This window comes from Xiphophorus couchianus, chromosome 16 (genome assembly GCF_001444195.1).
Source record: "Xiphophorus couchianus chromosome 16, X_couchianus-1.0, whole genome shotgun sequence".
NCBI classification, from domain to species: Eukaryota; Metazoa; Chordata; class Actinopteri; order Cyprinodontiformes; family Poeciliidae; genus Xiphophorus; species Xiphophorus couchianus.
Window position 1 is genome coordinate 15,778,299 of NC_040243.1, and position 25,773 is coordinate 15,804,071.

Here is a 25,773-nt window from a genome sequence, read left to right on the forward strand (position 1 = left end):
AGACTGCTCTTCCTATAAGCACCTGGTTTTCAGTTTCAGATCCATAATCAAGGGACAATAAAAACTGCAGTGAAGACAGAAGGTTATTGAATTTCTTAGAATACGAGAGGCATTAAAGGTCATGGACTTCTGTCGCCCTTTGCATCATTTTTCGCAAACGGATTCTGAAGCAAAAAGTCAGATTTCTAAATGATACCAATGATCTCTCTTCGGTTTTACCTAATTAAACTTTTTGACCATACTGAACATATAGATCCTCAGCTACAACACACAGTTTGACTTTGCCCCCTATTTGCTCATGTCATCAACATATTACCGCTGGAAAGGTGAAAGGTCAGCTGTTTGTCCATGAAAACGTGAAACGAGGAGAACATTGATTATCAGAGAGCAATCGGACCGGAAGGACCGGTCTAAAGTTCATGTTCGTGGAAGTCCAGCGGACTGAGAGGAACGGCGCAGATTCAAGGCGAGGGACGCAGAGAACATCTGAGGACTGCATGCTGGTGTCATTTAATGCAGATTACTATTCATTAGTGAAGGAAAAGAGAAAACTCAGCTAACAGGGTGAAAATGGACATCCTTGAGACTGATGCCTATGACAAGCGCCGAAGGAGGAACATGGTAATTTTTACTCCTATTTATTGGGGATGGGGGTTTTTGTAATTTAATACTTCTGTAAAAAAAACTGAATTAGTTAAGCAGACTAAAGTCTAGTAAGTAAGAAAAATGTGACAAATATTGCTGTTATTTGCCTCTCTTTTCCAGTCTTGTGCCCTTTTTCTCTCCCTTTTGCCCTTCTTTTTGTCCTCGGCGTTATACTTCTACCTTTGGACTCCTGATTCGGTCCCATCAGTAGTCTCCGCGGGTGTCAAAGCGGCCCCGACTCTGCTGCTGGCCATGGTGGTCCTCAGCTGGAATGGAGGGCAGAGTGTGCTGGGTGTGGCAGGGGGACTGATCTTCTCTGCTGTGGGGGACTGCTGTTTGGTGTGGCCTGAGCTTTTCATCCATGGTAAGGGTCTTCAGTTAAATCTAAATTAGCAGCACAATTCCCTCAATTGTTAAAGCTAAATTTTATTTAATCATAAACAGATGGCTTTTGTTTCTAATATTGCAAATCAACCCTCTGTCTCAGGAATGGGTGCCTTCGCTGTGGCTCATCTGCTCTACTCCGTCACCTTCCTGTCCAGTCGTTATGCAACGTATTCTTCCTCTTCCTCATCCTTGAACCGCTTTCTGCATCTGGTCCTTGTAATCGTGGGAGGAGCTTTCTACATCTACCTTTTTCCGTTCCTGCAGAAGACACCAAACTCTGACCTACTGACTCCTGGCGTAGGGATCTACTTCATCCTAATCACCGTGATGGCTGCATTAGCCGTCCGGACGCGCCACGTAGCTACGTTGTTGGGGAGTTTGATCTTCATGGTGTCTGATGCTTCCCTGGCTCTGCAGGTCTTCAAAGTTTTGCCACCAATAGAGCATGGTCAGATTGTTGTCATGGTGACTTATTATTTGGCGCAGCTGCTGATTGCTGTGGGTGATATAAAAGCAGCGCAGGACAAGGATGACTTTTCAAAGTGGAAGCGGTCCTAAACCGGATCTTTGAGGTGCTCCTAACATCAGAAGAGCCTCTTCTCTTGACCAAAGCCATAAACAACATGGTGTAGTTTGTTAATCAAATTAATGTAATGCAAAATAAGCTTGGGACAAGACAGGACCTCAAGATATTTAGATTTCAGTGCTGATATTCACTTTTCTTTTTAAAGCGACTGAGGATGGAAGAATGGAGCATTTCTGGTGGTTTGCTGAAGTATTCACACTCCTTTAAATTCTTTGTATTCCGTTAAATTAAAATCACAAACGTCAATGTATTTTATTTGGATTCAGTGGAAAATGTTTGCCCATTCTTCCTTGCAAAATAATTAAAATCTTAACTGGATTTACTTTTACAACTTTGACTAGGCCATTCGAAAACATGGACATGCTTGCATCCAAACCACTCCACTGAAGTTCTAGCTGTAGTGTTATTCTTTAATTTAGCCCTACATAATATCCAGTTTCTCCACAGTATGATGCTTTCAGTGTGAGAGTATAGTGGTAGTTTCACAACGCTCACTGCATTTTAGATCTAAGGCAAACATTGATTTTTGTTTCCCATTTTTATTTGTAAAAAAAAAAGTTAAAAACTGCATATTTTTTTCTTCTCTTTCATACGTTAAGATGAAAAAGGTTGAGGTTTGTGGTTGAATGGTGACAAATGGTGGAACAGTTCAAGAAGGTTGAATACTTTTCTAAGCCACTGTATATTCTGGGATTTATTGGAATATATTTTTACATGAAATTCATGTTAATGTATAGATTGTACATGTGATGCCATAATACAAACTGCCCACTGAATGTATATGAACAGCAGTATTTTATTTACAATAAATATTTCCAATGTCCACAACTGTGAGAGTTCTATATAAAAAGTTTGATTAAAAATAATTCTTAACCCCTTTTACTTTAAATTAATAAAATGTTGGTGCCAAAAAAATCACATTTGTACATACACCAAAAATATAAAAATACTTATTATGGGCAGGGTTTGTGCTACATAAAAGAAGAACAAACATAGAGAGGTGAAAGTGAAGAGTTGAACAGATGCTTTATACAGGACAACTATTTACACAGTAAAAATCCAACATGTGGTTTACATGCAAAACATCAACTGTCGTAACAGACAAAAAATGTTGCTCCACATCCACGATTCAGCTCATGAAGGTTCTGTTATATTTTTCTTTTCATACGGAAGCAAAAACCGGCAAGGTTTAAAAATATAAATTGCCTCAGCGATCCATCCCAACATCATCGGTCTGCTGCCCGTTGAAGCACAAAACTCTCAAACGCTCACAGAAGTCAAGTTCCTCCTGTTGGTGAAAGATACAGGAAGACTTTAAATGATGGAGTATTAAAGCTAATCTAACTATGACTTTGAAATGTTGAAGTTTTTTTAAATTCTAAAATGTATAACTTTGATTTTGGGGTCAACCAAAGAACCGTCTTCTATACATTTACTCTGTTTCCCTACATGACTTGTGGCAACTTGTTACAGCTTTCTTCTCCTTAAGGGCAATATTTGTAGAGTGCATAATTAATAGTCACCCAGACAACAGAATCTGGATTTAAATGCAAAATCTGAAAACTAGTTTCCTATCCATCGCATAAATCACAATAAAATATACTGAAGTTTCCGGTATGTGACAAAATGGGGAAAAGTGGGATACTTTTTCCCATGATAGAAGTTTTTATTTACCTGACTTTCTTCTTTCCCTTGGAGCTCTTTGGTTCGCTGCTTGAGGAATTCCTCCAAACCCAAAGCCGGGCTCCTGCAGTCTTCCAGGCCTTGTTGAAAGTCCTCAACCAAACTAGACAGGCAGCAAACGAGGTCGGACATCAGTACCTAATATTCACTCTGACATTATTCATTTACATACTTCTGCTGGGGAGCAAACTGCTTCGGTCTACTACTGACAATGAGCAACAGGAGCATTAAGTCAAACTGTTTCTTACCAGCAGAGAGCACCAAGCACGTGCTCATGGAAAGGCGAATGCGGTGTGCGAAGAACGGAAACTAGCTGCTGCACCATCCCCATCGACACAACCGTTTCTGTTGGAGGCCAAATGAAAGAGCATTAACACACTCGATGAATCAGTGTCAAACTTGAAAATAAAACAAATAGGCCCACGATTATGGAGGTAAAACATGTAGAATATTTGGTTCTGTTAATTATGAAATGAAAAAGAGAGAAAAACTTATTTAAAAAATAAATACTTTGTGTTTTGCCTAACATTTGCCACTTTATGACGATTTCAATCTATCAGAAAAAATGTTGCTATAATTATATATTTTAGGGTATATTTAAAGAACAACAATTGGCAGTTTAAATTATTTAATAATGTATCATAGCCCATAAAATGTTCAATAATTCAATCAATACTGTAAACAATACATATGATTTTAAAATATAATGACTTTGGATTTAAGTTACGCTTAATTATTTGTTTTTGTATTTCTTAAATTACTGGTACATTTGTGTAAATATTGATAACCTTTTAAAATGACTGTACTTATTATATATGTTTAAATATTTCTCTGAGAAATGAAATCCCCAGAAACTGTAACAGAAACAATTAAATGACAACATCAGCACTAGTGTAGCGCGTCTCTCCTTCACACCTTTATGTTCCGGGTTAGAGGTCAGCAGGTTGAGCAGAAGGAAAGCAGACTTGGTCCTGACTTTCTCGTTTTCAGACTGCATACCCCTCATCAGCACCGAGAAACCATCGTGAGAAACGAACGCCTGCAGTCCGGCTTCCTGCTCTCGGACCAAACCTACAGAGAGGACAGAAAACAGATTAGTAAACAGAGCTCTGCATCTCCTGGGCACCATTACCTCCAGAGATGGCTCATAAATGTGGCATCAGGGTGTAAAGCCTCAGGAACTCACATGAGACGGCGTACAGGGCTTTCACCCTGACGGTGGGATTGGGGTCTGAATCCGTCAGCTGCAGCAGCTTTGGCAGCACGTCAGCTTTAAGCAGGTATTCTTGGACCTGGGGCATATTCTGAGCACAGGAGGCAAGGAGCTGGGCGGCCCGCCACCTCAGCCCACTCTGGACGTGACAAAGATACCTGGAGACACACAACTCCAGTCCACCAAGAGTCATCAGATCTGGAAAGAGCATGAAAACGGTGAAATAAATATATTTAATTGGCTTCCATGTGATAAGAAATTACTGTTCCAGCTTTCACAAACCTCTAGCATTGTCCAGGTTTTCACACAACTCAGACAGCATCTCAAAGGCCAGTTCTCGCTCATCTTCCTCATCCTCTTCCCTCTCTTCTTCACCATCTTGCTCTTTCTGCAGGACAGCCAGGCTCTGCTTCATCTGCTCCACCTCATCCATCTGACCTTTGCAGATATCTGACAGAGCTTCTCTCAGCCAGGTCTTCCTCTGAAGGGAGGGACGTTCAGTCAACATGGATTTTTAAAAATCAGAACTATAAACTATAGTCTGTTTCACTTGTGCTGGTATGCGCTTTTCATTGATAATGTTCTTTTATTCTCTTGAGATTTCAAGCAAGCTCCTACTCAACATGGCATGTGTTACAACATTTAAACTACTTGATGACTGATTTAGGAGTCATGGCTACGACCCTAATTGATGATTTTGGTTGAATCTTACTGATGATACCATCCCTATTGCTTCAGGACAAAAATATACAACTGTATGGTTCATCATATTCTTTGTCAAGGTATTAAAAGCTAGAGTCGTTGTGCCTACCTCCTCTGACATTGGCTCTGAAGGGACTGGACCCTCAGCAGCGGACCCTGCCTCCACTGCCAGCTGCAGAACCCCCTGAAGGTTCTGGGGATACCTCCTGTCCTGTCTGTTGTCTGACATGACTTACACACCTGCATAAAGAAATCAGACATGTCAAAAAGACACTTTTTACAAAGGCCATTATACATATATATATATATAGTTTGGACACACCTTCTAATTCAATGGGTTTTCTTTATTTTCATGACTATTTATAAGGCAAGAAATCCCACTTATTAACCTGACAGGCACACCTATGAAGTGAAAACTATTTCAGGTGACGACCTCTTGAAGCTCATCAAGAAAATGCAGAGTGTGTGCAAAGCAGTAATCACAGCGAAAGGTTGCTACTTTGAAGAAACTAGAATATAAGGGGTATTTTCAGTTGTTTTACACTTTTTTGTTTGGTGCATATTTCCACATGTGTTATTCATAGTTTTGATGCCTTCAGTGTGAATCTACAATGTCAATAGTCATGAAAATAAAGGAAACTCATTGAATTAAAAGGTGTGTCCAAACTTTTGGTCTGTACTAATATATATATGAAGAAAACCAGGGCAGTTTTAAACTGAGAGACGTTATTTAATTTTGACAAGGAAAATGCCTAGCAAGGTAAGTTTGTATGATAGGTTAGGATATGATCATAAAGATAATATCAACATATTAGGAATAAAACTGGATTCTCATTTCGCTACTTTAAAATTGGTAGAAATACGCATCATGAACTTACCTTCGTGGAGTCCTGATGCACCGAGACAAACTGTGTTTCTCTAAAATAACAGGAGATGAGCCTGTCTCCTGTTATAAACACAGACATGTGAAAGAGCTAGAACATTCTAGCTAGTTGAGCTCACGAGCCGACCGCCATGCTTTACCGTAAAAATTGAACATAATGAGCAAGGGAGATTTGTGAGGTTTGCTCCTCGGTCATTTCTAAAAATAAGTCTGAGCCCACTTCAAAACAGGTTATGCATTTCCATGTTTTATTCATTTTATGTTGTTTATTTATTCATAATTATAAGATACAACCTCCATATTTAAAAGCTGAAAAAATAAGGTTAACCATATTAGCGTACTTAAGGTAAGTGAGTCAGCGGAACTTCCAAAGAGTAACATTAAAGCTTAAAGTCAATCCTCCTCCTTTAACTATATTATATTATATTATATTATATTATATTATATTATATTATATTATATTATATTATATTATATTATGTTATGTTATGTTATATTATATTAGCAAGAGATATTTAAGCTTACTTAAACTATGTATCATTATTTATTACGATTTAAGTATGCGAACTCATTATCCAAGGACTACAAAAAACTAAAAATGCGTAATATTTGAGCCTTACTTTGATTTCAATAAAGTTGGGAAACGTCTAAATTTGAAATCATTCGCTGATTTACTACTACATAAATACACAGCCAAGTCAATTATTACGACTAAATCAATAAAGCGTAGTAAAATTTGGAATCGCAATTAGGAAAAATAAGACACTAGTAACGTATATTTGCCACGACAACTTTGCGTGGGGTCAGAGTATCCTCTTGATATTGTCATAATCTTTGGTTTGTCTAACTATCCAAGATGGCGGCGCTTGTGGGGCTGCGTGCCTGTTTCTCTGGTAAAAAAAGTCCTTGTTTTTCAGTGTAGTTTGTGATTTCTTTTGATTGCATTAAAGCTAAGTAAGCCACAGAACCATTATTTACTGAGGATCAATGTAAGCAACAAAGATATTAGATGATGCTGTCTCTTCCGATAGCACAGCAAGGTCACGTTACCACGGTGAGGGTTAGCTAATGATGGGAAATAATGCGGATAAAGTCTGAGACAAAGAAGTGCTTTAAAAAACCCCTCAAATAATAGTCATTTTGGTACATAAATATACTCTTCGTCTGAAAAACAACTTCGTGTAGCGATCACAGTTGGTTCAGATGGCTTGTTCGTTTGTTACGTGCTGCAGAGCTTCTTGAAGCTTGATGAAAAGCTAAACTCTGTTGCTGTGAAGTTTATCACCTAACATTTAGATTGTTGGTGCAGCTCAGTCAAAAGTTACAACGATGCAGTCATGCTGCTTAATGCTGTGAAATTCTGAGGTGCAACAGCATTGAATACGCAACAACAAAACGGGCAACTATTGCACAAGTGGCGAAAATGAGCAGACCCTGGTTTATTTGCGTGGAAATTAGTCTGGTCGTGTTTGAGACTTAAAGTGGACACGTCAGATTAATGACAATGATTTAAAGCATAAATGTAGTTTCTTGTAGATTTTAATGATCCACAGGCTATATGTTATTACTGTGGCCTAATAAGATCAGTGGTGTGCATGACAAGATTATGCAAATAATAATAATAATAAAAAAATGGCTTCCAAACTAAAGTAAATGTTATTTTTCCACATATCACACAATTTGTTTTTCTTTTTTTACCTGAACATTAGGTATGTAGGTGGAGCTTCATTGCATTCATGCAAAAACCTGATACAGAAATAGATACCGTGATCTAATCTTTTTTTTTTAAACAAAAAGGCATCGGTTATTTATGCCACATATTATTTAGTTGATATACAGAGGCAACAAAATCCTTAGATAAAATCTAGATTAAAATTAAAGTTCTTCTTGCTCAGAATATTGTTGGTCAATAAATACCCAAAAGAACTTGCATGGAGAGAGTTGTGAAAACAAAATGAAGTTTTTTAATATTTTTCTCATAAAATAAATAATGAAATGGTGAAAACAGAAAGAAATATGCCATGTTTTCAGCAGGAAAAAACTACCTTCACAAACTACAGTAATAATCTAAACAAATGTAACATTTTAACACATTTGTATCTTCTGCCCTCAGCCCTTCAGCTTACTTCGCCAAGCCTTCTGCACAGCTCGTTCAAACTCGTAAGAAACCAGGCGGATTGTCGCTTTCAGGCCCGTCAGCTCGGATTTTAGCCTCTGAGTCCTGGTTTGTCTTTTCCCTGCAGTGTGCTGTGCCTCTGAGTCGGCGGACGTTCGCAGCTGAGGCCAAGAAGACGTACAGCAGAGAAAAGCCGCACGTGAACATCGGAACCATCGGCCACGTCGATCACGGCAAAACCACCCTCACCGCAGCCATCACAAAAGGTAGAATCCCTTCAGATTAAAACCCGTGAGATTCAGTCAGCCTTCCTTTATTATTTATTTCTGTATTGTCGCCTTCTTTTTTCAGTGCTCGCTGATGCTGGTGGTGCAAATTACAAAAAATATGAGGACATTGACAATGCTCCAGAGGAAAAGGCCAGAGGAATTACCATCAACGCCTCTCATGTGGAGTACACGACAGCCAACAGACATTACGCCCACACAGACTGCCCCGGCCACGCTGATTACGTCAAGGTAATCTGCTTTCCTTTTCCCCGTCACATGGCCTGACTTATACACTTTACATTGCTCTGACGAAAAGTCTCTTCATCAATTTTTCCATCCCTTAATTCCTCCGTAATGAGGCAAAAGTGGCCCGAGACCCCCGCTTAAAAAAGTTCCGGATTTGAACTCTTGAGTGGTGAGCCTGATCCACGCTCTCCGTCTTTCAGAACATGATCACGGGCACAGCCCAGATGGACGGCTGCATCCTGGTGGTGGCGGCCACCGACGGCCAGATGCCTCAGACGCGGGAGCACCTCCTGCTGGCCAGGCAGATCGGCGTTGAGCACGTGGTGGTTTTCATCAACAAGGCCGACGCCGTGGAGGACAAGGAGATGCTGGACCTGGTGGAGATCGAGATCCGCGAGTTGCTCACAGAGTTCGGCTACGACGGCGAGAACACTCCCGTTGTGATCGGCTCTGCCCTCTGCGCCCTGGAGGTAGGCGCTAAATTGTCTGCGGACACACCTTACGTCTTAAATTTTGACTAAAAATCATCAGCCTGATGTGTCCCAGTTGTTTCATGTTGCTGATGCTTTTGCTCCGTGTTAGAACAAGCAGCCTGAACTGGGAGAAAACGCGGTGATGAAACTCCTGGAGATTGTGGATTCCTACGTTCCTCTGCCCAAAAGAGAGCTGGTAAAGCCTTTCCTCCTGCCCATCGAAGGGGTTTATTCTATCCCAGGTAAGCTCCTCTCATACACTCAGGCATGTTTTTACACTTAAAATGCAAAAGTATCTGTAGTATTTAGCACACTGGAAGTAATTAACACAAAAATCTAAACTTTAGGCAGAGGGACGGTCGTGACCGGGACGTTGGAGAGGGGCCTGATTAAGAAAGGAGACGACTGTGAGTTTGTAGGTCACAGCCGTTCCTTCAAGACTGTGGTTACAGGTGAGCGACTCCATCTTGTGACACTAAATAAAATGTGTATGATGTCCAAAGAACAAATCCAAGGGAGCCAATATGGTGGCCTTGCAACAGCATTTGCTAATTTTTCTTTGCTCATTTTGTCATGTAGGAACCACAAACCTCAACTGTATTTTATAGTTAAAATCGCAAAGGTGTGGCATGCATTTCTAATCAGCCCTATTCACCCTGACGACCCTGAATAAAATCCAGCCCATCTGTGTGCTGTTTATTAGTCTACATGCAGCTATCCCATGAACGTTTCAGGTTTGTTGGAAAAAGTTACTGAAAAAGCATCATGAAAACCAAAGATCAGCGATAAAGTTACGTAAAATCGCCTTTTTTTGTAGTTTTAAATCATGTTGTAAAAACATACCTGGAGTGCTACCTTGATCCTGTCATGCTTGTTTGAGGAATCCTTTAATCTTCATGTCATGCTAATTCAGACTAGCCAGCAGAAATTAGCACTGCACATCTACTGAGCTCAATATACGAGCTGCTTCTCAGTGAAATGCTGGTTAAGGACGTTGTCAAAAGGGCTAATAGCAGAACGCCGTCGCGATGTCTTCCTGAAGCCGGAGTTTCAGAAAGAGCGGGAGTTTTTAAAAAGACAGAGGCTCAATTTCAAGACATTAAATTAGGAAGTACAATTTGTTTTAAGTTATTTTTGATATATCATTTTTAATAACAACTGAAGGTAACATAGTTACTTAACTATAATACAAAATGTCACTCTGTGCTGGGAAAACACATAAAACTGCCCATTTAAAAAGTTTTAAAGCAGAGCTATGTTATAAAACAATACTCCCACCGACAGATGTTCAGTCCGTTATCCCGATATGGAGAGTCTGGCACATACTACTCAGGAGGAAGCTGATGATAAATGCGTGTCATTTTCATTTGTAAAGAAATAAAATGTTGAGAATCATGCAAACTTTTTCCCCAGTACTTTATTTTGACTTGTCATAAAATCCCAATAAAGAAAAATAATAAAGTTTGTCCTTTGTAATGGGACAAAATGTGAGAACAGTTCGAGGGGTGTACGCTTATTTACGATATCGAAGCACCCGACCTGCTGCAACATGTGGGCTTTTACACGGAAACTTCTTCATCATGTTGAGTGAAGCCGTCTGCTGGTCTCGGGTTCAGGTATCGAGATGTTCCACAAGTCTCTGGACCGGGCCGAGGCCGGAGATAACCTGGGCGCTCTGGTTCGAGGCCTGAAGAGGGAAGACGTGAGGAGAGGGATGGTGATGTGTAAGCCAGGCTCCATCATGCCGCACCAGAAGGTCAAAGCACAGGTGTGGAAGCATTAACTAGAGTCTTTATATATCTCTTTAAATAATCACCAACTAATGACTTCAAATTATGATTTTTTTTGGAAGACTTTCCACAACCTCCAGATGTGAAGTCTATTTTTTGTGCTTTTGAGATTTTTTGAAGTCCTTTCTAATTCATTCCTGGTGCACACTCTCACCCTGGAGAGGTTAAAAGGTCAAGACCGCTAAGTTGGCTAATTTGTTTTATGATGAAATCAAAGCACCACATTTTGACCTAAAATCTCTCCTCAGGTCATTCCTTTAATTATACTTACATCCAACGTCAAAGAATCAGCCTATTCTAACGCATACATGGTTAATTCAGTTCACTTTTTCCTGCAACACTTCAATTTACGTATTAATTTAATATAATTTAAAGTTTTTTAAGATGTCTTCTGAGCTACATTTGCTTGTTCTGCTGTTTTTTCCCCCCCTTTGATTACCCAAAACGTTTTGCAGAAAAACCACATCTGTACTGTAAAGCCTTTGTAGGTTTCAGCAGAAGTCAAACGTTTGGATTCAATTAAATCAAAGCAGTGTGTGGCTGAAGTTTTTCTTTCTCCAAAATATTTCATCAGCGAATCTTTATTTGTAGTTTGTGTCAGTTTGAAACGAGGGTTATTAGCCAACGCGATTCACAGTGTGTTCAATGTTTCCCAGGTTTATATTCTGAGTAAGGAGGAGGGAGGCCGACACAAGCCGTTCGTCACCAACTTCATGCCCGTCATGTTTTCCTTCACCTGGGACATGGCCTGTAGGGTCACTCTACCTGGAGACAAGGTGAGCATCTTCCAGGGTTATTGTCTCAATTCGACCAGGTTGAGAGTCTTAAGTTGCAAGTCAGGTTATTGCCAGACGATGACTGTGTTGCTCTGTTTAAGGAAATGGTGATGCCAGGAGAGGACACGTCGTTGACGCTGACGCTTCGCCAGCCCATGGTGCTGGAGAAAGGCCAGAGGTTCACTCTGAGAGACGGAAACAGAACCATCGGTACCGGCCTGGTCACAGAAATCCTGACCATGACAGATGAAGATCAGTGCAACTGGGGCTGAAGGGGGAAAGTCCGCAGAGATGGCTGGAAAATAAGAGCTCAGCAGAATACTGTGAGGTGAGGTAGGAGGGAGGAATCTGTTCGTGGGACGGCTGGGAGTTTGTCGAATCAGATGAATTTATTCAACAGAAATACAGAAAACTGAAATAAAAGCTGAGATGACACAGAAACGCAAGCATGTGTTAAGCAGTTCCTCTCAACCAAAATACCTATAATGTGCAGCTTAGACTTTGCGTTGGTCAAAATTGTCATTTGTGTAATAAAATGTATTTAATAATAAAACTGCCTTGTTTGTTTTGTGGTGCTTGGTATCACCAGCTGAACGTTTCACTGTAAAGTTTAATGTCTCAAACCTGCAATGAAATAATTATAAATTTGTGCTAAATCCTGAAAAATATTGCATAAGTAACAAGTCTTGAGGCAAAATTGAGATTATGTAGCGTACAGGTGTGCATTCTATTTTGTTATTGTACCACCAGAGGGCAGCAGAGGTGCCTGAAACAAAGTTTCTAATCTAGTTTTTAGAATATAAATATCCTTTATTGTTCCTCTGTCGGAGAATTTCATGTGTACTAGCAGCATAGTGAGAAGCGAATCGAAGAATGTAACTACGCACAAAGCTAAAAATATTAAAAGAAGAGAGTGAAATGCAGGGGCAAATTTACAACATAAGAAAATAATACTGTACAGTTATAAATAGCTCTGATTAAAATAAATGTAATTAAAAGAAAAGGACATGTTTAAGGAAAAGGAAAAACTAAATATAGAGATTTTTGCTTTTATTTTTTATCTATGTCAGTTTTGGTTCTCCATAGTTGATAGCATAGGAAAGTTATGCTACTATTTTAAATTGTTTTTATTTTTTTAAACATTTTTTAGAATATTCCTAATCTTGTTTCACTTCTGAAATATTGAAAACACAATCTGAAGTATAAATGTGCACGTTTTATACTTTTCTTTCAACAGATCCCTCTCACCAACACCTCAAAGTGTCAATAAATTAACTGTAAAGTCAAATATAAACTGATTTTAAAAACAAAAACGTGAGAAGCAGAAGGACCTTTGAATGCAACTTAAAAAATGCAAATTTGCATAAGACCAAAAATTCTTAGTCGTTAATGTTATATTAATGAAAACATTTATAGTCTTAATAAATTTATTCATTTTCATAGCGTTCAGCAGGCCCGGAAGTGAAAGCAGTGAAATGCTAATTCAATAATATTAAAACATTTAGTTAATATAAAGCATATATTAAACATACTTTTCAGTAAATCCACATACAGTATTTGTGTTCAAAACTATTCTTTTTTTATTGGTCTCATGTAATATTTGAATCTTAAGTGTCATGTTCTCATAAACCGTAAGTGGAAAATCATCGTAGCAGAAGTACAGGCTTGACTCGGTGAAATAAAGTACTGAAGTCAATAAACTTTTCAAAAATATTCTAGTTTTTTGAATGTGACTGTATATCATACAGTATTTCCTCTCAGTCTAAAGCTGCTAAGAGACCTAAACATGCAGGATTTTATAACATTTAATTCATTACTGTAAAAATACATTTTGACAATAAGGATGACCTGGAAAGGAACAAAACGTATTCATAACCTTTTGAGGATCTCCACATTTTCCACATTACACCTCATCTTTAATTAGAAAGATCAACACGTGTCTGTTTAGTGTTGTTTTCCAGTACAAATTATACGTCTTCTGTATTTAGCTCCATCTGATTTCCCAGCTTGCTCTGACCTGTTTCTGATGAAAAGCATCCTCACACCTTGAAGCTGCCATCACCTTGGTGAAAAAAAGGTTTTTTTTCAAAAAATGTGAAAAAAAAAAAATTTAAACACGCACCACACTTTCCAGTTTTTTCTTTTTTTAAAAACCACATATTCTTTTCCTTGTGCCTCAAAATTTCAACACACTGTGTGAGATATACCGTCTCCAGGCTGCATCCTGACAGTGTCCGAGGTCAGAGCAGCGGTCGGTGTTCCCGCTGCTTGTCAGACGGCCTTCAGTTGCCGTGTTTGCTGTCGGTATTTGAGTCAGAGTCTCCTGTAATCCAATCAGCCTCCCGCTGTAATCAAATCCTGAACGTCTGCAGCAGTCAAGGCCCAGGAGCAAAGATCACTGCTGAGTGATGTGCTCAGCTGGAGGACCCATGTTTCCAGGAGCTAAATAACTCAGAGGATCAGGCAGTGAGATCTGCTATGCTTCGCCAACAGTTGCAGTAGTGAATCCGATTCAAGCAACCGCTGCAACGAGTTTTTTCTCTCGTGAACTTTAACAACTCCTCATGTTGTAGATGTAACAAGCAGGTTTTTATTTGGACAGTGTTGTGGATGTCAACATTTGTGTGTTTGTTCTCTGAATTTGTTTTGTTTGGTGGGGAAGTTGTTTCTCCGGAAATTTATTAGCGTTCTAAGTTCAGTTACGCTGCGCTTGGCAGTTGGAGGTCACCATAGTAACCGGTAACCGACAGCTCGACCCCTTTTTCTGACCTCTGAATGGCCTAAAAATGAACTGCTATTGAGCTGGGAATTAGTCAAGTTCAATTTGGTACAACTTGCAGCTTTTGATTCCAATTCTGTGTGTCTAACAACTACAAGGAAAGGTAGACTTTTATTCTCTTCAACAATTAAAACTGTTGAAGCAATTTCCAGATGCAGCTTAAATGTTTCTCAATGTCCTGCATGCTTGGAAATAGGACCAAAAGTAACACAAGTTCATATGAAGTCATTTCAAAGCAGTTAGATAACACTTTATCCTGATCTGATCGGCCATATAGCCAGTTTCCTTTGTCAGCTTTTCCCCACCCAGGGTGGATTTTTCTTCCATCCTAAAGTTCATTGTCTTTAACCTTCAAGCTGCTCACGCCCACAAGAAGAATAACACGATGCCACCCTGACCTTTTGATGCCAGTGGTTGTTGGAAAAAGGACCTGCAATGAAATATCAAGAAATGCTAAGACTGGGTTTCCTTGGCGTGACATGTCTTGATTATATGTCGACTCCTTGAGCCAAAAACAGCTTCGATATCTTGTTGCAGTCGATTAAAAAAATATATATTTCCAAGTGTTTTAACCGCAAAGTGGATAAATTGTCTTGCATGAGTGTCAATGAGTTGCTTTATTTATGAAACGAGTTAAAACAAAAGCACTGAAAGATGTGTTGTACTAAATACTTGCAGATGTTTATTAGAGTTAGAAAAAAATTGGTGCTTTTAACAACTTAATTGAACCGTTCTACTTCACAGGTTATTTTTTAAAAACTAGAATTGGGTATGCAACTTAAATTGTTTTGTGGATTAGTAGGAAGATCCCACATCCACATAAAGAATCGGTTGAATCAGATGAATCAGTTGGGATAACCAAGCAGTAATTTTAATGTTTTCATTTAAACTTCCTCTAGACGGGACATGTGGGCTGAAGCAACTTCGGTTTTCACTTTTATTTTTGGGGGGTTGAGTAGCCTTTTTCAAAAATATGTCGTGGTCAATCAAGACAAAAATTGAGCTGTTTGACCGCAATGATAAGAAATATGTTGGGTAGGGGCAAAACGAGGACTTCAAACAACATGCATGGTTATGGTAGCATCATGCTGTGTGTTTTTTCCCTCCCAAAAAAAACCTCAAAGTCAATAGAATAATGAAGGAGAGATGCCGCCAAGTTCCTTATTTTTCCTGCAAATCATCAAGTAGGAGGCAGAAACTTGGACACACCATCAAGATGTTCCAACATGATGACAAACACTCATCAAAGCTGGGTTTAGAGTGGAAAAGGCAGACTAAAATTCACCGTTGGGATGAACCTGACCAAAGTACCAAAGATAAAGAACAGAATACAGCTATGTGAAGAAGCAGCCGAAGTCCGAGCAAAACCTGTAATGGTCCGCAGAGCCCCTACAGATCTGCAGAACATTTTAAGATAAAGAGGAAGTTCTTCTACTTGGAAGAAAATAATTAAGAAATTAAAGGTGGGTTAAAACCGCTGCGCAGAACAGTAAATCACTCAAAGGAACTAATTTTGTTAACATACTTTTTTTCCTAAGACTATTAACTCATTAAGACTCATTAAATTCTGACAGTAATCACTAATTTGACGGCAGCTCATTAGCAGCAAATGAATGATGTGCTGAAGCGTCAGGACTTCTTCGTCGAGGCGCAGGAGCTGCAGCTGTCAGCGGAGCGCCGCGTCCCTCTGCCCTCCACCTCTCTCTGTCGGCTGAAGGGAAGCACAGATAGCTGCCACAATTAGAGCTGAGTGCGGCTTTCAGCAGCCCACTCTGCGTGCTCAAAGACCGACCCCGCATGACTTCTCATCCTCCGACACTGCCGAGTGGGTGGGAAACATCTCCTCCATCGCGCAGCTCATCTCGAAGGATGCAGCTCCACGGAAGTGACAAGTAATGTTCTCATTTAGTGCCAAGAAAAGGTAGATTTTATCTGCAGCTCGATGCCTCTTTGGCGTCACACGTGTCAGGTGAAGTAAAACCGATCCGACGTCTGAAGGCAGGACCGGGACGTGAATGTGTTTCTAGTATTTCCTTCCTGGAAGGATAGGAAAAAAATCGGTTGCAGTCTGAAAGTCTATCTCATGCCTCTAGGACCTCAACACATTTTCTCATGTTACGACCCTTCTACGTGCTTGTTATCTGTATGCCACCCCCTTTTTTCTCAGCTTCCACTAAACAAAATCCAGAGCAACCAGCTGCTTTCAGACGTCAGGTAACAACTGCACACAAATTACGTCCGTCCACCAAACTGATGGAGCCAAAAGGCCATTTGTAACTCTGGAAGAGCTTCAGATTTCTTTTCCATATAGCCTATAGAAAAATGCAAAAAATAATTTCACTGTGATTTTCTTTTAGCTGCTTACCAATAGCTTAGCATGCAATATTTTAATAAAAGGAACAAAAATCATCAAAGCTTCGTAGGAAAATTGATCTGAAAATGACATACATAAAAAAAAAAAGCTTAAAAAAATATGCAACTAGTCAAAATCAGTGAGTGGCAGTGTCAAGGTCTACCATTGAGTAAAAGATGCCGGATGTTTGTTTTCCTACTTATTGTGAAATTAGAATGAAAGGGGGGGGGCAATGTGGTTAGCAAAAAATAAACACATTTTAGATTTTATTGATCAGTTTTCACTTTAATGAGAATCTAATTGGACAGTGGAGATTGCACCGTAGAAACATGTTTGAAATATCTCCTTTTGCATTAAAAAAATGTGCCGTCAGATCAGATTTGAGGGACTGGGATTAGACACAGGTCAAAAGAATTTCAAGGGCCACAAATGATCTTTGTGTTAGAACGGCCTTGTCAAAGTCCAGACCTACATCCAAGTGAGAACAGCTGAAAATTTCTAACTACGAGGTTCTCTCTACCCAATGAGACGAAACTTGAGCTATTTAGCCAAGAAGGACAGAGGGGCAGAAATTTCAGCCTGGATGTGCAAAGAAATTAGATTGCTGCCTGATCTTGAGTGTGTGTTTCTGTGATGTGCTCTCTGAGCGCAAATTGAATGAAGAACAGCCAAGTCTTCTTCATTTACATGGAAAGGCGTGCCTGCTGGGTTGCATAAGAGTGAAAGCGGTGACCTTTGACCCCCCCCCCCCGGCCAGGGTTAGGCAATTCACCACCGTAAATTATAACCCGCTCCTGTTTTTCGAGCAGCTTGTTCACTCCTCCCCACCAGCTGATCTTATGTTAAAACTCAACACACGACAGCGTACAGAGCAGGTGCTTGTTATCGCTGTGGTGTCTGGCTGCAAGGAAGAAAAGGCAGAGAGGTTGGCTTCGTGGTATTTTATTATAGTAATCTGGAGATTTTCTTTGTACTCTGTCATTTCCAGGTTGTTTTTCTCACAACAAAGCAAAACGAAACGAGGCAAAAATCAGAATAAAATCAATTTGGGATACATTCAGTGGAAGACATCAAGAACAAATAAATCATCTTTGCACATTTTTTTCAATCTTTTAAGCAAAAATATATGGAGAAAATGTTACGCTTTATTCCCCTTATTTTTTCTTCTTCACTTTTAAGTCAGAAGGCGGGAGGGGGGAAGTAAACAAACTATTTACAAAATGTTTTCCAGACAGCTGTACAGATTTAAACTTTTGTGTTTCTTCAGGAAGATCTGACCTCAGTGCAGAGGAACCACCCTTTGGTTTCCAGAGACAGCCGGTTCTGCTGCTTTCAGCACAAGTCAGCGAAACATATATATATTGGGGGGAAAAACCCAAATCTGCTGAAATGGGCATCAGGTGCACAAAGCTAACCCACATAGAGCTTTTGGTTTGACTAATGGTGAGGAGAAAGTCATTCGTCTCAGCCAGGGAGAAAATCAGGAGTCCTAGCTACAGGCTTTATTACTTATCTACTATAAGAAATACAAACAGCGAAGATGAACAGTTTAAAGTGTCTTATAACAGTACTTTAGGCGTCTATTATGAGGTTTAGGGCCTGGGTTTAAAGCGTCTGTTTCTGTGGAGGGGTCAAATGTAACTCAGCAAATGATATGGAGTCACATCAGCAGGTCATTTCAAATCAGGAGTCTTACTTACAGTAAGTATGAAACACATAGTTAATATCCCCCCCTTCAATTCACATTAACAACAATTCAGATTTTGTTTTGGGTTTTTTTTTCTTCTTCTTTTTTTTTGCATGGTTTGTTTCCAATGTGAACAGATTGTGATGAGAACTGTTCAAATCTTGCAATGGTGCACATTTTAAATAACAGGACAACATAAAATCTCCCCTGACATGATGACTCTGTCAAGTCAATTTAACAACAGCACCCATTTTTATCAAAAAGTGGACCCTGTGTTTTATTGGAAAATATTCAAGGATCAGGATGCTTAATTAAAAATGTGCATGCTTAATATTTTTTTTCTTATTCCTATAATTGATCATTTTGTGTTTCATAACATTTTTCCTTGTTTTTGTGTAGTTTTTTTTTTGCATTTTTGCACTTTGGGCATTAGCTGAACGAGATGCCACCTCACCTCTATAATCAAAGATGAAGAGAGGTAAAACAAACAAACAATCAAAAAGCTTATTCTACATTTCCATGACTCCCATACTGTGAAACCGTCTTCAGCAGCAAACTGTGTTGTGATTCCTTGGCAGAAGGGCCCCTTGTGTAATTCTTCTGAAAGCTGGAAGCTTCTATGTTAGAGGTCAGCGTTATTGGCACAGTCTTTCATTTTGCTGGACTAGTTCAGGGGCCCTGGCGGCCATTTGGTTGGATGACATGTCCTGATTAATATAAAAACAACTACAAGATGCTACAACTGCATTATACTAGCTAAATAACATTTTTTAAAGAAGACATTATCTTTCATTTTTAGCGATTTGGTATTTGTTGCATTTTGGCTCTGAGCAGTTACTCTTTCAGTAAGAACACATTTTATCATGATACACCACATGTGTACATTGTGGACAAATGTGCTTAACTGGGATTTTGTGATAAAACAACACAAAGTAGAGGATGATGGTGACGTGGGAAGAAGTTCTTGTTAGTTAGAAATAGGTCCGGACTGTTTGAGATGAGGTGACACAATTTGGAAAGGCTCAAGGTAGTGTGTGTGTGTGTGTGTGTGTGTGTGTGTGTGTGGTGGTGGTGGTGGGGGGAGGGGGGGGGGGGTGTGTATTTGTGACTGCGGTTGATTTTAAGATGTGTATTAACTTACAGCAAGGAGTTTTTCTAGTTAATTTATCATTTACGTTTTTGTCCCTTTTATAATGTTACTGGCATGACTTTGAGTCTTGCAGTTGTACGGTATGATGCTGAGATAAAAATCTGTTTAATTAGTCTACAAATTAAATAATCAGCTTTACTGCAAAGCCTTGTCATTTTGCAGCTGCATCTGGTCCAGTTTAAGCTGTGAAGTTTTTTCTCAAAATACATACTTACATACAGTGTATATATATATATATATATATATATATATATATATATATATATATATATATATAAAACCATGTTGATTTCATGCACTTCAGATTTAAGATCCTCGTCAGTAGGACAGTTTTCAATTAGTTTGCATCTAATAAAGCTCATGAACCATCTCAAAAGGAAGAAAAAGTTGTGCATCCTGTGACATTTTGAATTTATTCCTTGTGTGGCAGGCATGGCGTACCACTGGTCTTCAAATTGTAACGAAGATGTCCTCAGGGGTGTCCCAGTGTCTGCAGAATGACATTCACAAGCCGACCCACTTCAGCCATGACAGCCCTTCTGTCAGCAGACAAAGGTTAAAGTGCGGATTCTCTTCGAGAAGATGGTTGAATGCGGTCAGTCGGGGTTAGCTCCGACGGACAACTTTTGTCTTTTTCCGTCTCAGTGTCTCCATCCACATCCTCATCTCTGCTTATGAAGGCCAGCTCGTTCTCGTAGCAGAAGGAGTTGGCGCCAGACGTTGGGAATTTCCTCTCCTCCATGTCTTTGGCGCTGCACCTGGGCGTGGACGGCACCTCAAAGGTTTTGTGAAAGTAGGCATAATCGATCCTGTACTGGCTCCTCTCCTCGAAGATGACGGGCTCGAAGCGGTGGCCCCACAGGATCTCAGACGGTAGGTAAGAGCTTCGCGCTTGCGTCGTCATGGCCGTTGCCTCCACCAGTCCTTCCAGGATGATCACAATCTCGAAGTCGGACATTTCCAGATCTTGCTTGCTGATGCCAAACAGGGGACTCTCTTCGTCGATCTCATGGATGACGGTGAGGGGAGCGACCAAAAACAGGCGGTCGGTGCCTTTATCATAGCCAACATTCATGTCGATTTGATCCAGGGGGATGTACTCGCCCTCCTCTGTGTAGCGGGGCTTCACCATCTGAGCCCGAACATGAGCCTCTACAATGTGGCTCTTCCTCAGGTTGGCAACCCTGACCATGAAGCACAGCTTCCCATCCCGCATGGCGATCACCGCATTGTGGCTGAACAGCAGAGTCTCTGCACGCTTCTTTGGCCGTGCCATCTTGGCCATGATGGCGCCAATCATGAAGGCGTCGATGATGCAGCCCATGATGGACTGAAAGACCACCATGAAGACAGCCGCTGGGCATTCCTCCGTCACGTAGCGAGCTCCGTAACCGATCGTCGTCTGGGTCTCAATGGAGAACAAAAAGGCCGTCACAAAGTTGTTTACCTGCTTGACACAGGGAACAAAATCCTCTCTGTTGTTCTCCATGTCACCATGCAGGAGGCCGATGACCCAGAAGGCCAAGCCGAATGTCAGCCAGGACACCACAAACACCAGGCTGAACAGCAGGAACATGTACCGCCAGCGGATGTCCACGCAAGTAGTGAAAATGTCTGACATATATCTCTGGGATTTCTCGTCCATGTTTGAGAAGTGGATGTTGCACTGGCCGGTCTTATTGACAAACCGGCTGTGGCCTTTGCGTCTTGTGTGGATCTTGCCATTGCCAAAGCTGCCCACGGCTGGCATGGTGCTGAGTCTGAGTCCTTCTTCTTCAGAGGACAGAAAGCTGTGGTGGTGGTGGGCCCTTCCTACGCTCATGCCGCAGTAAAACGCAGCCAGGGGGGCTTCACGCAACAAGCCTGGCTCATGCACAGCTGAGTCCTCTCACAGAGGTGCACAGCTCTGTTTGGTCACAACTTGGTATCAGTCGTCAACTTCTGGAAAGGAAAGGACAGGCAGAATGTTATTATCACCAAGTACAAAGATGGAACAGACAAACTACACCAAAACTAAGAGTGTGATGAAAAACATTGAACCAGTTGAAGGCGCTTATTTTGATTTGTCCTTTTAGTCCAAATGTTTCAAATACAATGCTCAGTCTTCATTCTCTGAATATGTGATAGACATATTTTAGTGTTTTTAGTTTCAAACTTTGACTTTTTCCTTTGCCCTCCAAAACATCCTTTCAACAACAATCAAGGCATTGATTTGTGTCTGACTTTCTCGTTTCTCCTCTTGCATGATCGGAAATACTCTGGTTCATACTATAAACATTTCAAAGCTCATCAAGGTACAGAAATAGCCAGCTAATTCAATGCCCTGCCATTTTATGTGACGTATCTTGTTTTTCCTCCAGCTGGCACAACTATTAGAGGCACTGGAGTACCGCGATGAGGCTGTGTGATTCCCTTGCGAGGTTGAAGTGGAACGTAATAGGGGCTAAAAAAAGATGAGGCAGAAAACTGGGTATTGAAACAGAGGTCAGCTCAGACACAAGTGGTTCGATGGCAACGTTCAAAGTGATTACCAAAGACATTTAGTAAAAAAAAAAGAAATGGTTTAAAACACCGCAGTACCATGTATGTGCTTTAGAAAATGATTAACTTGACTTACCCTTAAAGTTTCAGGCATCTAATTACTATTGAGTGAGTTAGTAGTAATTGAGTTGTTTTTTTTCAGATTATCCATTTTGAAGCGAAGATAATGCTATTCTTGCAGACATTCTTTCATATGTTCGAAACTAGGTTATTTCACCTTGTAAGAAATAACCCAAAGGCTCTGGATCCATGTTAGCCTGTGGTATAGTGTGATTAAAGACAGGTGTGTTTAACTTTTTGACTTTGCAGTGGCTGATTATTTCTTTCCAGTGGGAGTTTCTAATCTCTTCATCAGACTTTTATTTTATTCATACACTCTGTATTGAGCTAAAAGTATTCGTCTCCCTTCTCTATCCTGTTTTATCTTTCATATTACAACTCTTTTGTAGCCTCTAACAAGTTTTCCTAAAGTAATGCCCTTCCCCCTGCGTTTCTTCTACTCTCACCAGCTTCCCCCGTTTGTGCTCAAGAAGCTTTCAATGCGATGTGACCCTGATTTATTTTCCAGCAAGACAACAACCTGAATCTTCCATCTAGAGGTGCACAGAAATTGTTTGAAGATTACAAGGTGGATGTTCTGGAGTGGCCTAGTCAAAGCCCAGACCTCAATTCAATAGAGAATTTGTGGTAGGACCTGATGAGTGAAATATCCCAACGAGTGAATACTTTTTAGAACCATCGCATAAACACAAATGTTCTGTCTTTTATTGCATAACTGGGATCAACTTTTACAAATAGTTGTAAAGTCTGTGATGTCCTTGTACAAGGAAGCATTTAAAATTTTACATAACAAGCCAACAAAGTGGCATCCTTATAAAATTCAGAAAAGCATAATCTGTTCAACTTTGAGAGACTGCAGAGACTGCAATTCAGTAAGATGCTAACATAATTTGGACAATCATTTCTCTCATTTTGAAATAGTTTCCATATAATAAAATAATTAACACTAGACCTTTCACATTTAATTTGAAAAAAATAGCTAATATGTGAACACTGAAACTAGTTCAGTCTTCACTACTCAATATTTGTTTTTTAAGTAATTTTATTTGACTGAATTTTCTGGGTTTTTCCCCCATTAAATTCTTATTTTACTCTTAGTATTACGTGTAATTTATACAGTACGATGTTTTTAGGGTTGCACTAATGTCAAAATTTGGGCCAATATCGATGTCCAATATCTGACATTGATAATGCTGTTTACCAATACTATACATATTTCCCTACACTTTCGACACAGTGTAAAAGCGACATCAATGTCTGCACTGCTTCTCTGCTTCAATTAAACATCCCATAATCCTGCACTGCATCGCTACTAGTTACATGACTGAACAAATACTACGTAGCCAAACCCTCCAGCTCCTGAAACACAAATGGCAGCAAGATGGAAATCAATATCGGTTGTTAATATCGGCCCAGTTTCACGTATTGGGCAGACATTGATTTGTTTAAAAAAAAAAAAGACTATAATCAGCCAATACCAGTGTTGATGCCAATATATCGTGTATCACCAGTTTCTTTGTAATAATAGCTTTAAGAGTTAATGTCTTCACGTCTGCAACTTAACCTTTGGCTAGAGAACATGAGTTCAAGAGAGGAGTTGACAAGAGTTTAATAAATTGGACAAAAATTAGGGGACTTCTTTTTAATTTGTAAAAAAATAAAAATAAATAAATAAATGGAAATCTGGTTTCCTGTTTTATTCACTCGACAATCCACTACCACTTTGTGTTGACCTGCTTCCGCAAAGCGTTCTGTTTGTTAGATTGACGTTTGTGGTTCTTGAAAAGAATGTGGATCGAAGTGTGAGAATGGTTTATTGGGTAAAACAGACTGATCTACATTTAGTCTAGTTGACTAAATGTAGATACATATTTCATCCTAAAAGTTTTCTTCATATTAACATAGGAAGACGAGAAAATATCTGGACATCTGCTGGCCTCCAGACAGGAAGGGGGCAGAAGGTTTAAAGGGGTCACGTTGGTGGAGAAATGGCTAAGTATCCATTCGAATGATGGCATTTAGTAAGAAAATGCAAATGTTTACTAAAAGCTGCCCTTTAGGTTTAGACATACTGCATGTTTGAGTTGTAAATGGAGAGACTAATTTAGTTTCTAAAAGCTGTTAGAAAAAAAAAGAGAAACTGGTTTGCATAACAAAACCAGTTCCTCTAACTTGAACTTGAATACTAATATCTGGGTCATCCTAGCAAAATAGGAAAATATGATTCCATCTTTTTGCTTTCTCTCATATTTATCAGTTTAATGATGAAGGAATCATCAAATAAATGCACTGTGTTTGCAACATATGTGTTTTTTTTAAAAATTTGTTTTAACAAAGCTTCTTGGTGGAGTCCTGTAGTCTGTCCTGCCAGTGTCATCATCATGGAGCTTGAATAACTCCCTGTTTCTACCCTTCATTTAACAGGTGCATGTAATAAAAAAAAAGTAGGGCAGGGACAAATTCACTGTACTGGGACAAGTACAAATAAGTGTCAAACTACTCCTTGAATTATAACAACCTATTTTCATTTTTTATTTTTATTTTTTGCATGTTTTTAAACAATAGTTCCTGTTTCCTGATCATCTAGTTGCTAGGAAGCAGAATGTGAGTTTCGGAGGGATATTATTTTCTAATTTCTTCGTGCCAAATCTCGTCTGCTTTCTCACAAATCACACTCTGCCTGCTGTGCTGTTACATTAATGCTAAGGAGACGGCAAGCTGTGAATTGTTCTTACTGGAAATATATTTGAGCTGTGAGATGAGCAATAATCCAGCAATAAATCCATCCTCACTATGATGTGTTATCAAAAGAAAAACTTACCTTTTGTTCATGTGTTCTTGATAAAAGCAGATCTTTATTTTTCCTTCTTTTTCAAAGTTTCCAGGTTTTTGTTTTTCACTAGCCAAATTGCTGCATGACTTTCTTCAAGCTCCTTTCTCTTCTTCTCTTCTGTTAAGGGTAAAACCACTCTATCATCCCGAGAAAGCAAAGCAAATAATCAGTTAATATCTTCATGTTTCTGCCTGATTTAAAACAATCTATTTCTCCACCAGAGCTGGAGAGGGTCCCAGTCTGTCCTTCTCTGCTTGATGTCCAGGGGTCCAGAAACAGACAAAAAATAAATAAATAAATTACAGAAATACTTCAGCCAAGCTCTGAAATCGTAATTTTTTATCTCAAAATAGAACAGCGGACTAATTAAATGAATTTATGGCCTGCTGGTCCGGTCCAATCAACAATTCGACTCGTCACAGTTTATCCTCTCAGCAGCGGTGGCCGACAGTCTCTCCTCTTCCACGTGTCTCTCACTTTCTTAGTATATCTGCCATCTGATCTTGTTCTGCTGCATATCCCACTCCGTATCCCACATCTAGTGAACTATTGCTCACGGCTCATCTCTGGTCCTCCCCCTCCCTCTCACGGTGTCACTGTA

The 25,773-nt window shown here is 39.7% G+C and overlaps 4 protein-coding genes and 1 long non-coding RNA gene across 5 annotated transcripts; 2 read left to right on the forward strand and 3 right to left on the reverse strand.

Annotated features, from left to right (window-relative positions):
- The first annotated feature begins 436 nt into the window (after positions 1-436).
- On the forward strand, positions 437-2,441 carry tmem86b (transmembrane protein 86B). Its single transcript, XM_028042343.1, has 3 exons — positions 437-621; positions 766-1,009; positions 1,133-2,441. Exons 1-3 carry the CDS (start codon positions 571-573, stop codon positions 1,588-1,590), a joined length of 753 nt encoding a protein of 250 aa, XP_027898144.1. The 5' UTR covers positions 437-570; the 3' UTR covers positions 1,591-2,441.
- A 184-nt stretch (positions 2,442-2,625) lies between these two features.
- Positions 2,626-6,225, reverse strand: hspbp1 (HSPA (heat shock 70kDa) binding protein, cytoplasmic cochaperone 1). The gene is made up of 8 exons (XM_028042340.1): positions 6,095-6,225; positions 5,326-5,456; positions 4,797-4,995; positions 4,488-4,712; positions 4,217-4,372; positions 3,550-3,646; positions 3,293-3,404; positions 2,626-2,906 (listed from the first exon to the last, which is right to left on the reverse strand). Exons 2-8 carry the CDS (start codon positions 5,443-5,445, stop codon positions 2,826-2,828), a joined length of 990 nt encoding a protein of 329 aa, XP_027898141.1. The 5' UTR covers positions 5,446-5,456; positions 6,095-6,225; the 3' UTR covers positions 2,626-2,825.
- A 688-nt stretch (positions 6,226-6,913) lies between these two features.
- tufm (Tu translation elongation factor, mitochondrial) lies at positions 6,914-12,322 on the forward strand. The gene is made up of 10 exons (XM_028042736.1): positions 6,914-6,992; positions 8,213-8,259; positions 8,343-8,481; positions 8,567-8,733; positions 8,931-9,200; positions 9,313-9,445; positions 9,551-9,655; positions 10,820-10,971; positions 11,650-11,769; positions 11,871-12,322. Exons 1-10 carry the CDS (start codon positions 6,956-6,958, stop codon positions 12,039-12,041), a joined length of 1,341 nt encoding a protein of 446 aa, XP_027898537.1. The 5' UTR covers positions 6,914-6,955; the 3' UTR covers positions 12,042-12,322.
- Positions 12,323-16,062: 3,740 nt separating this feature from the next.
- Positions 16,063-16,836, reverse strand: LOC114159640 (uncharacterized). Its single transcript, XR_003598628.1, has 2 exons — positions 16,341-16,836; positions 16,063-16,259 (listed from the first exon to the last, which is right to left on the reverse strand). It is a non-coding gene; the product is annotated as an uncharacterized LOC114159640 (long non-coding RNA).
- Positions 16,837-19,998: 3,162 nt separating this feature from the next.
- On the reverse strand, positions 19,999-25,773 carry kcnj12b (potassium inwardly rectifying channel subfamily J member 12b). The gene is made up of 2 exons (XM_028043057.1): positions 25,161-25,773; positions 19,999-21,679 (listed from the first exon to the last, which is right to left on the reverse strand). Exon 2 carries the CDS (start codon positions 21,558-21,560, stop codon positions 20,295-20,297), a length of 1,266 nt encoding a protein of 421 aa, XP_027898858.1. The 5' UTR covers positions 21,561-21,679; positions 25,161-25,773; the 3' UTR covers positions 19,999-20,294.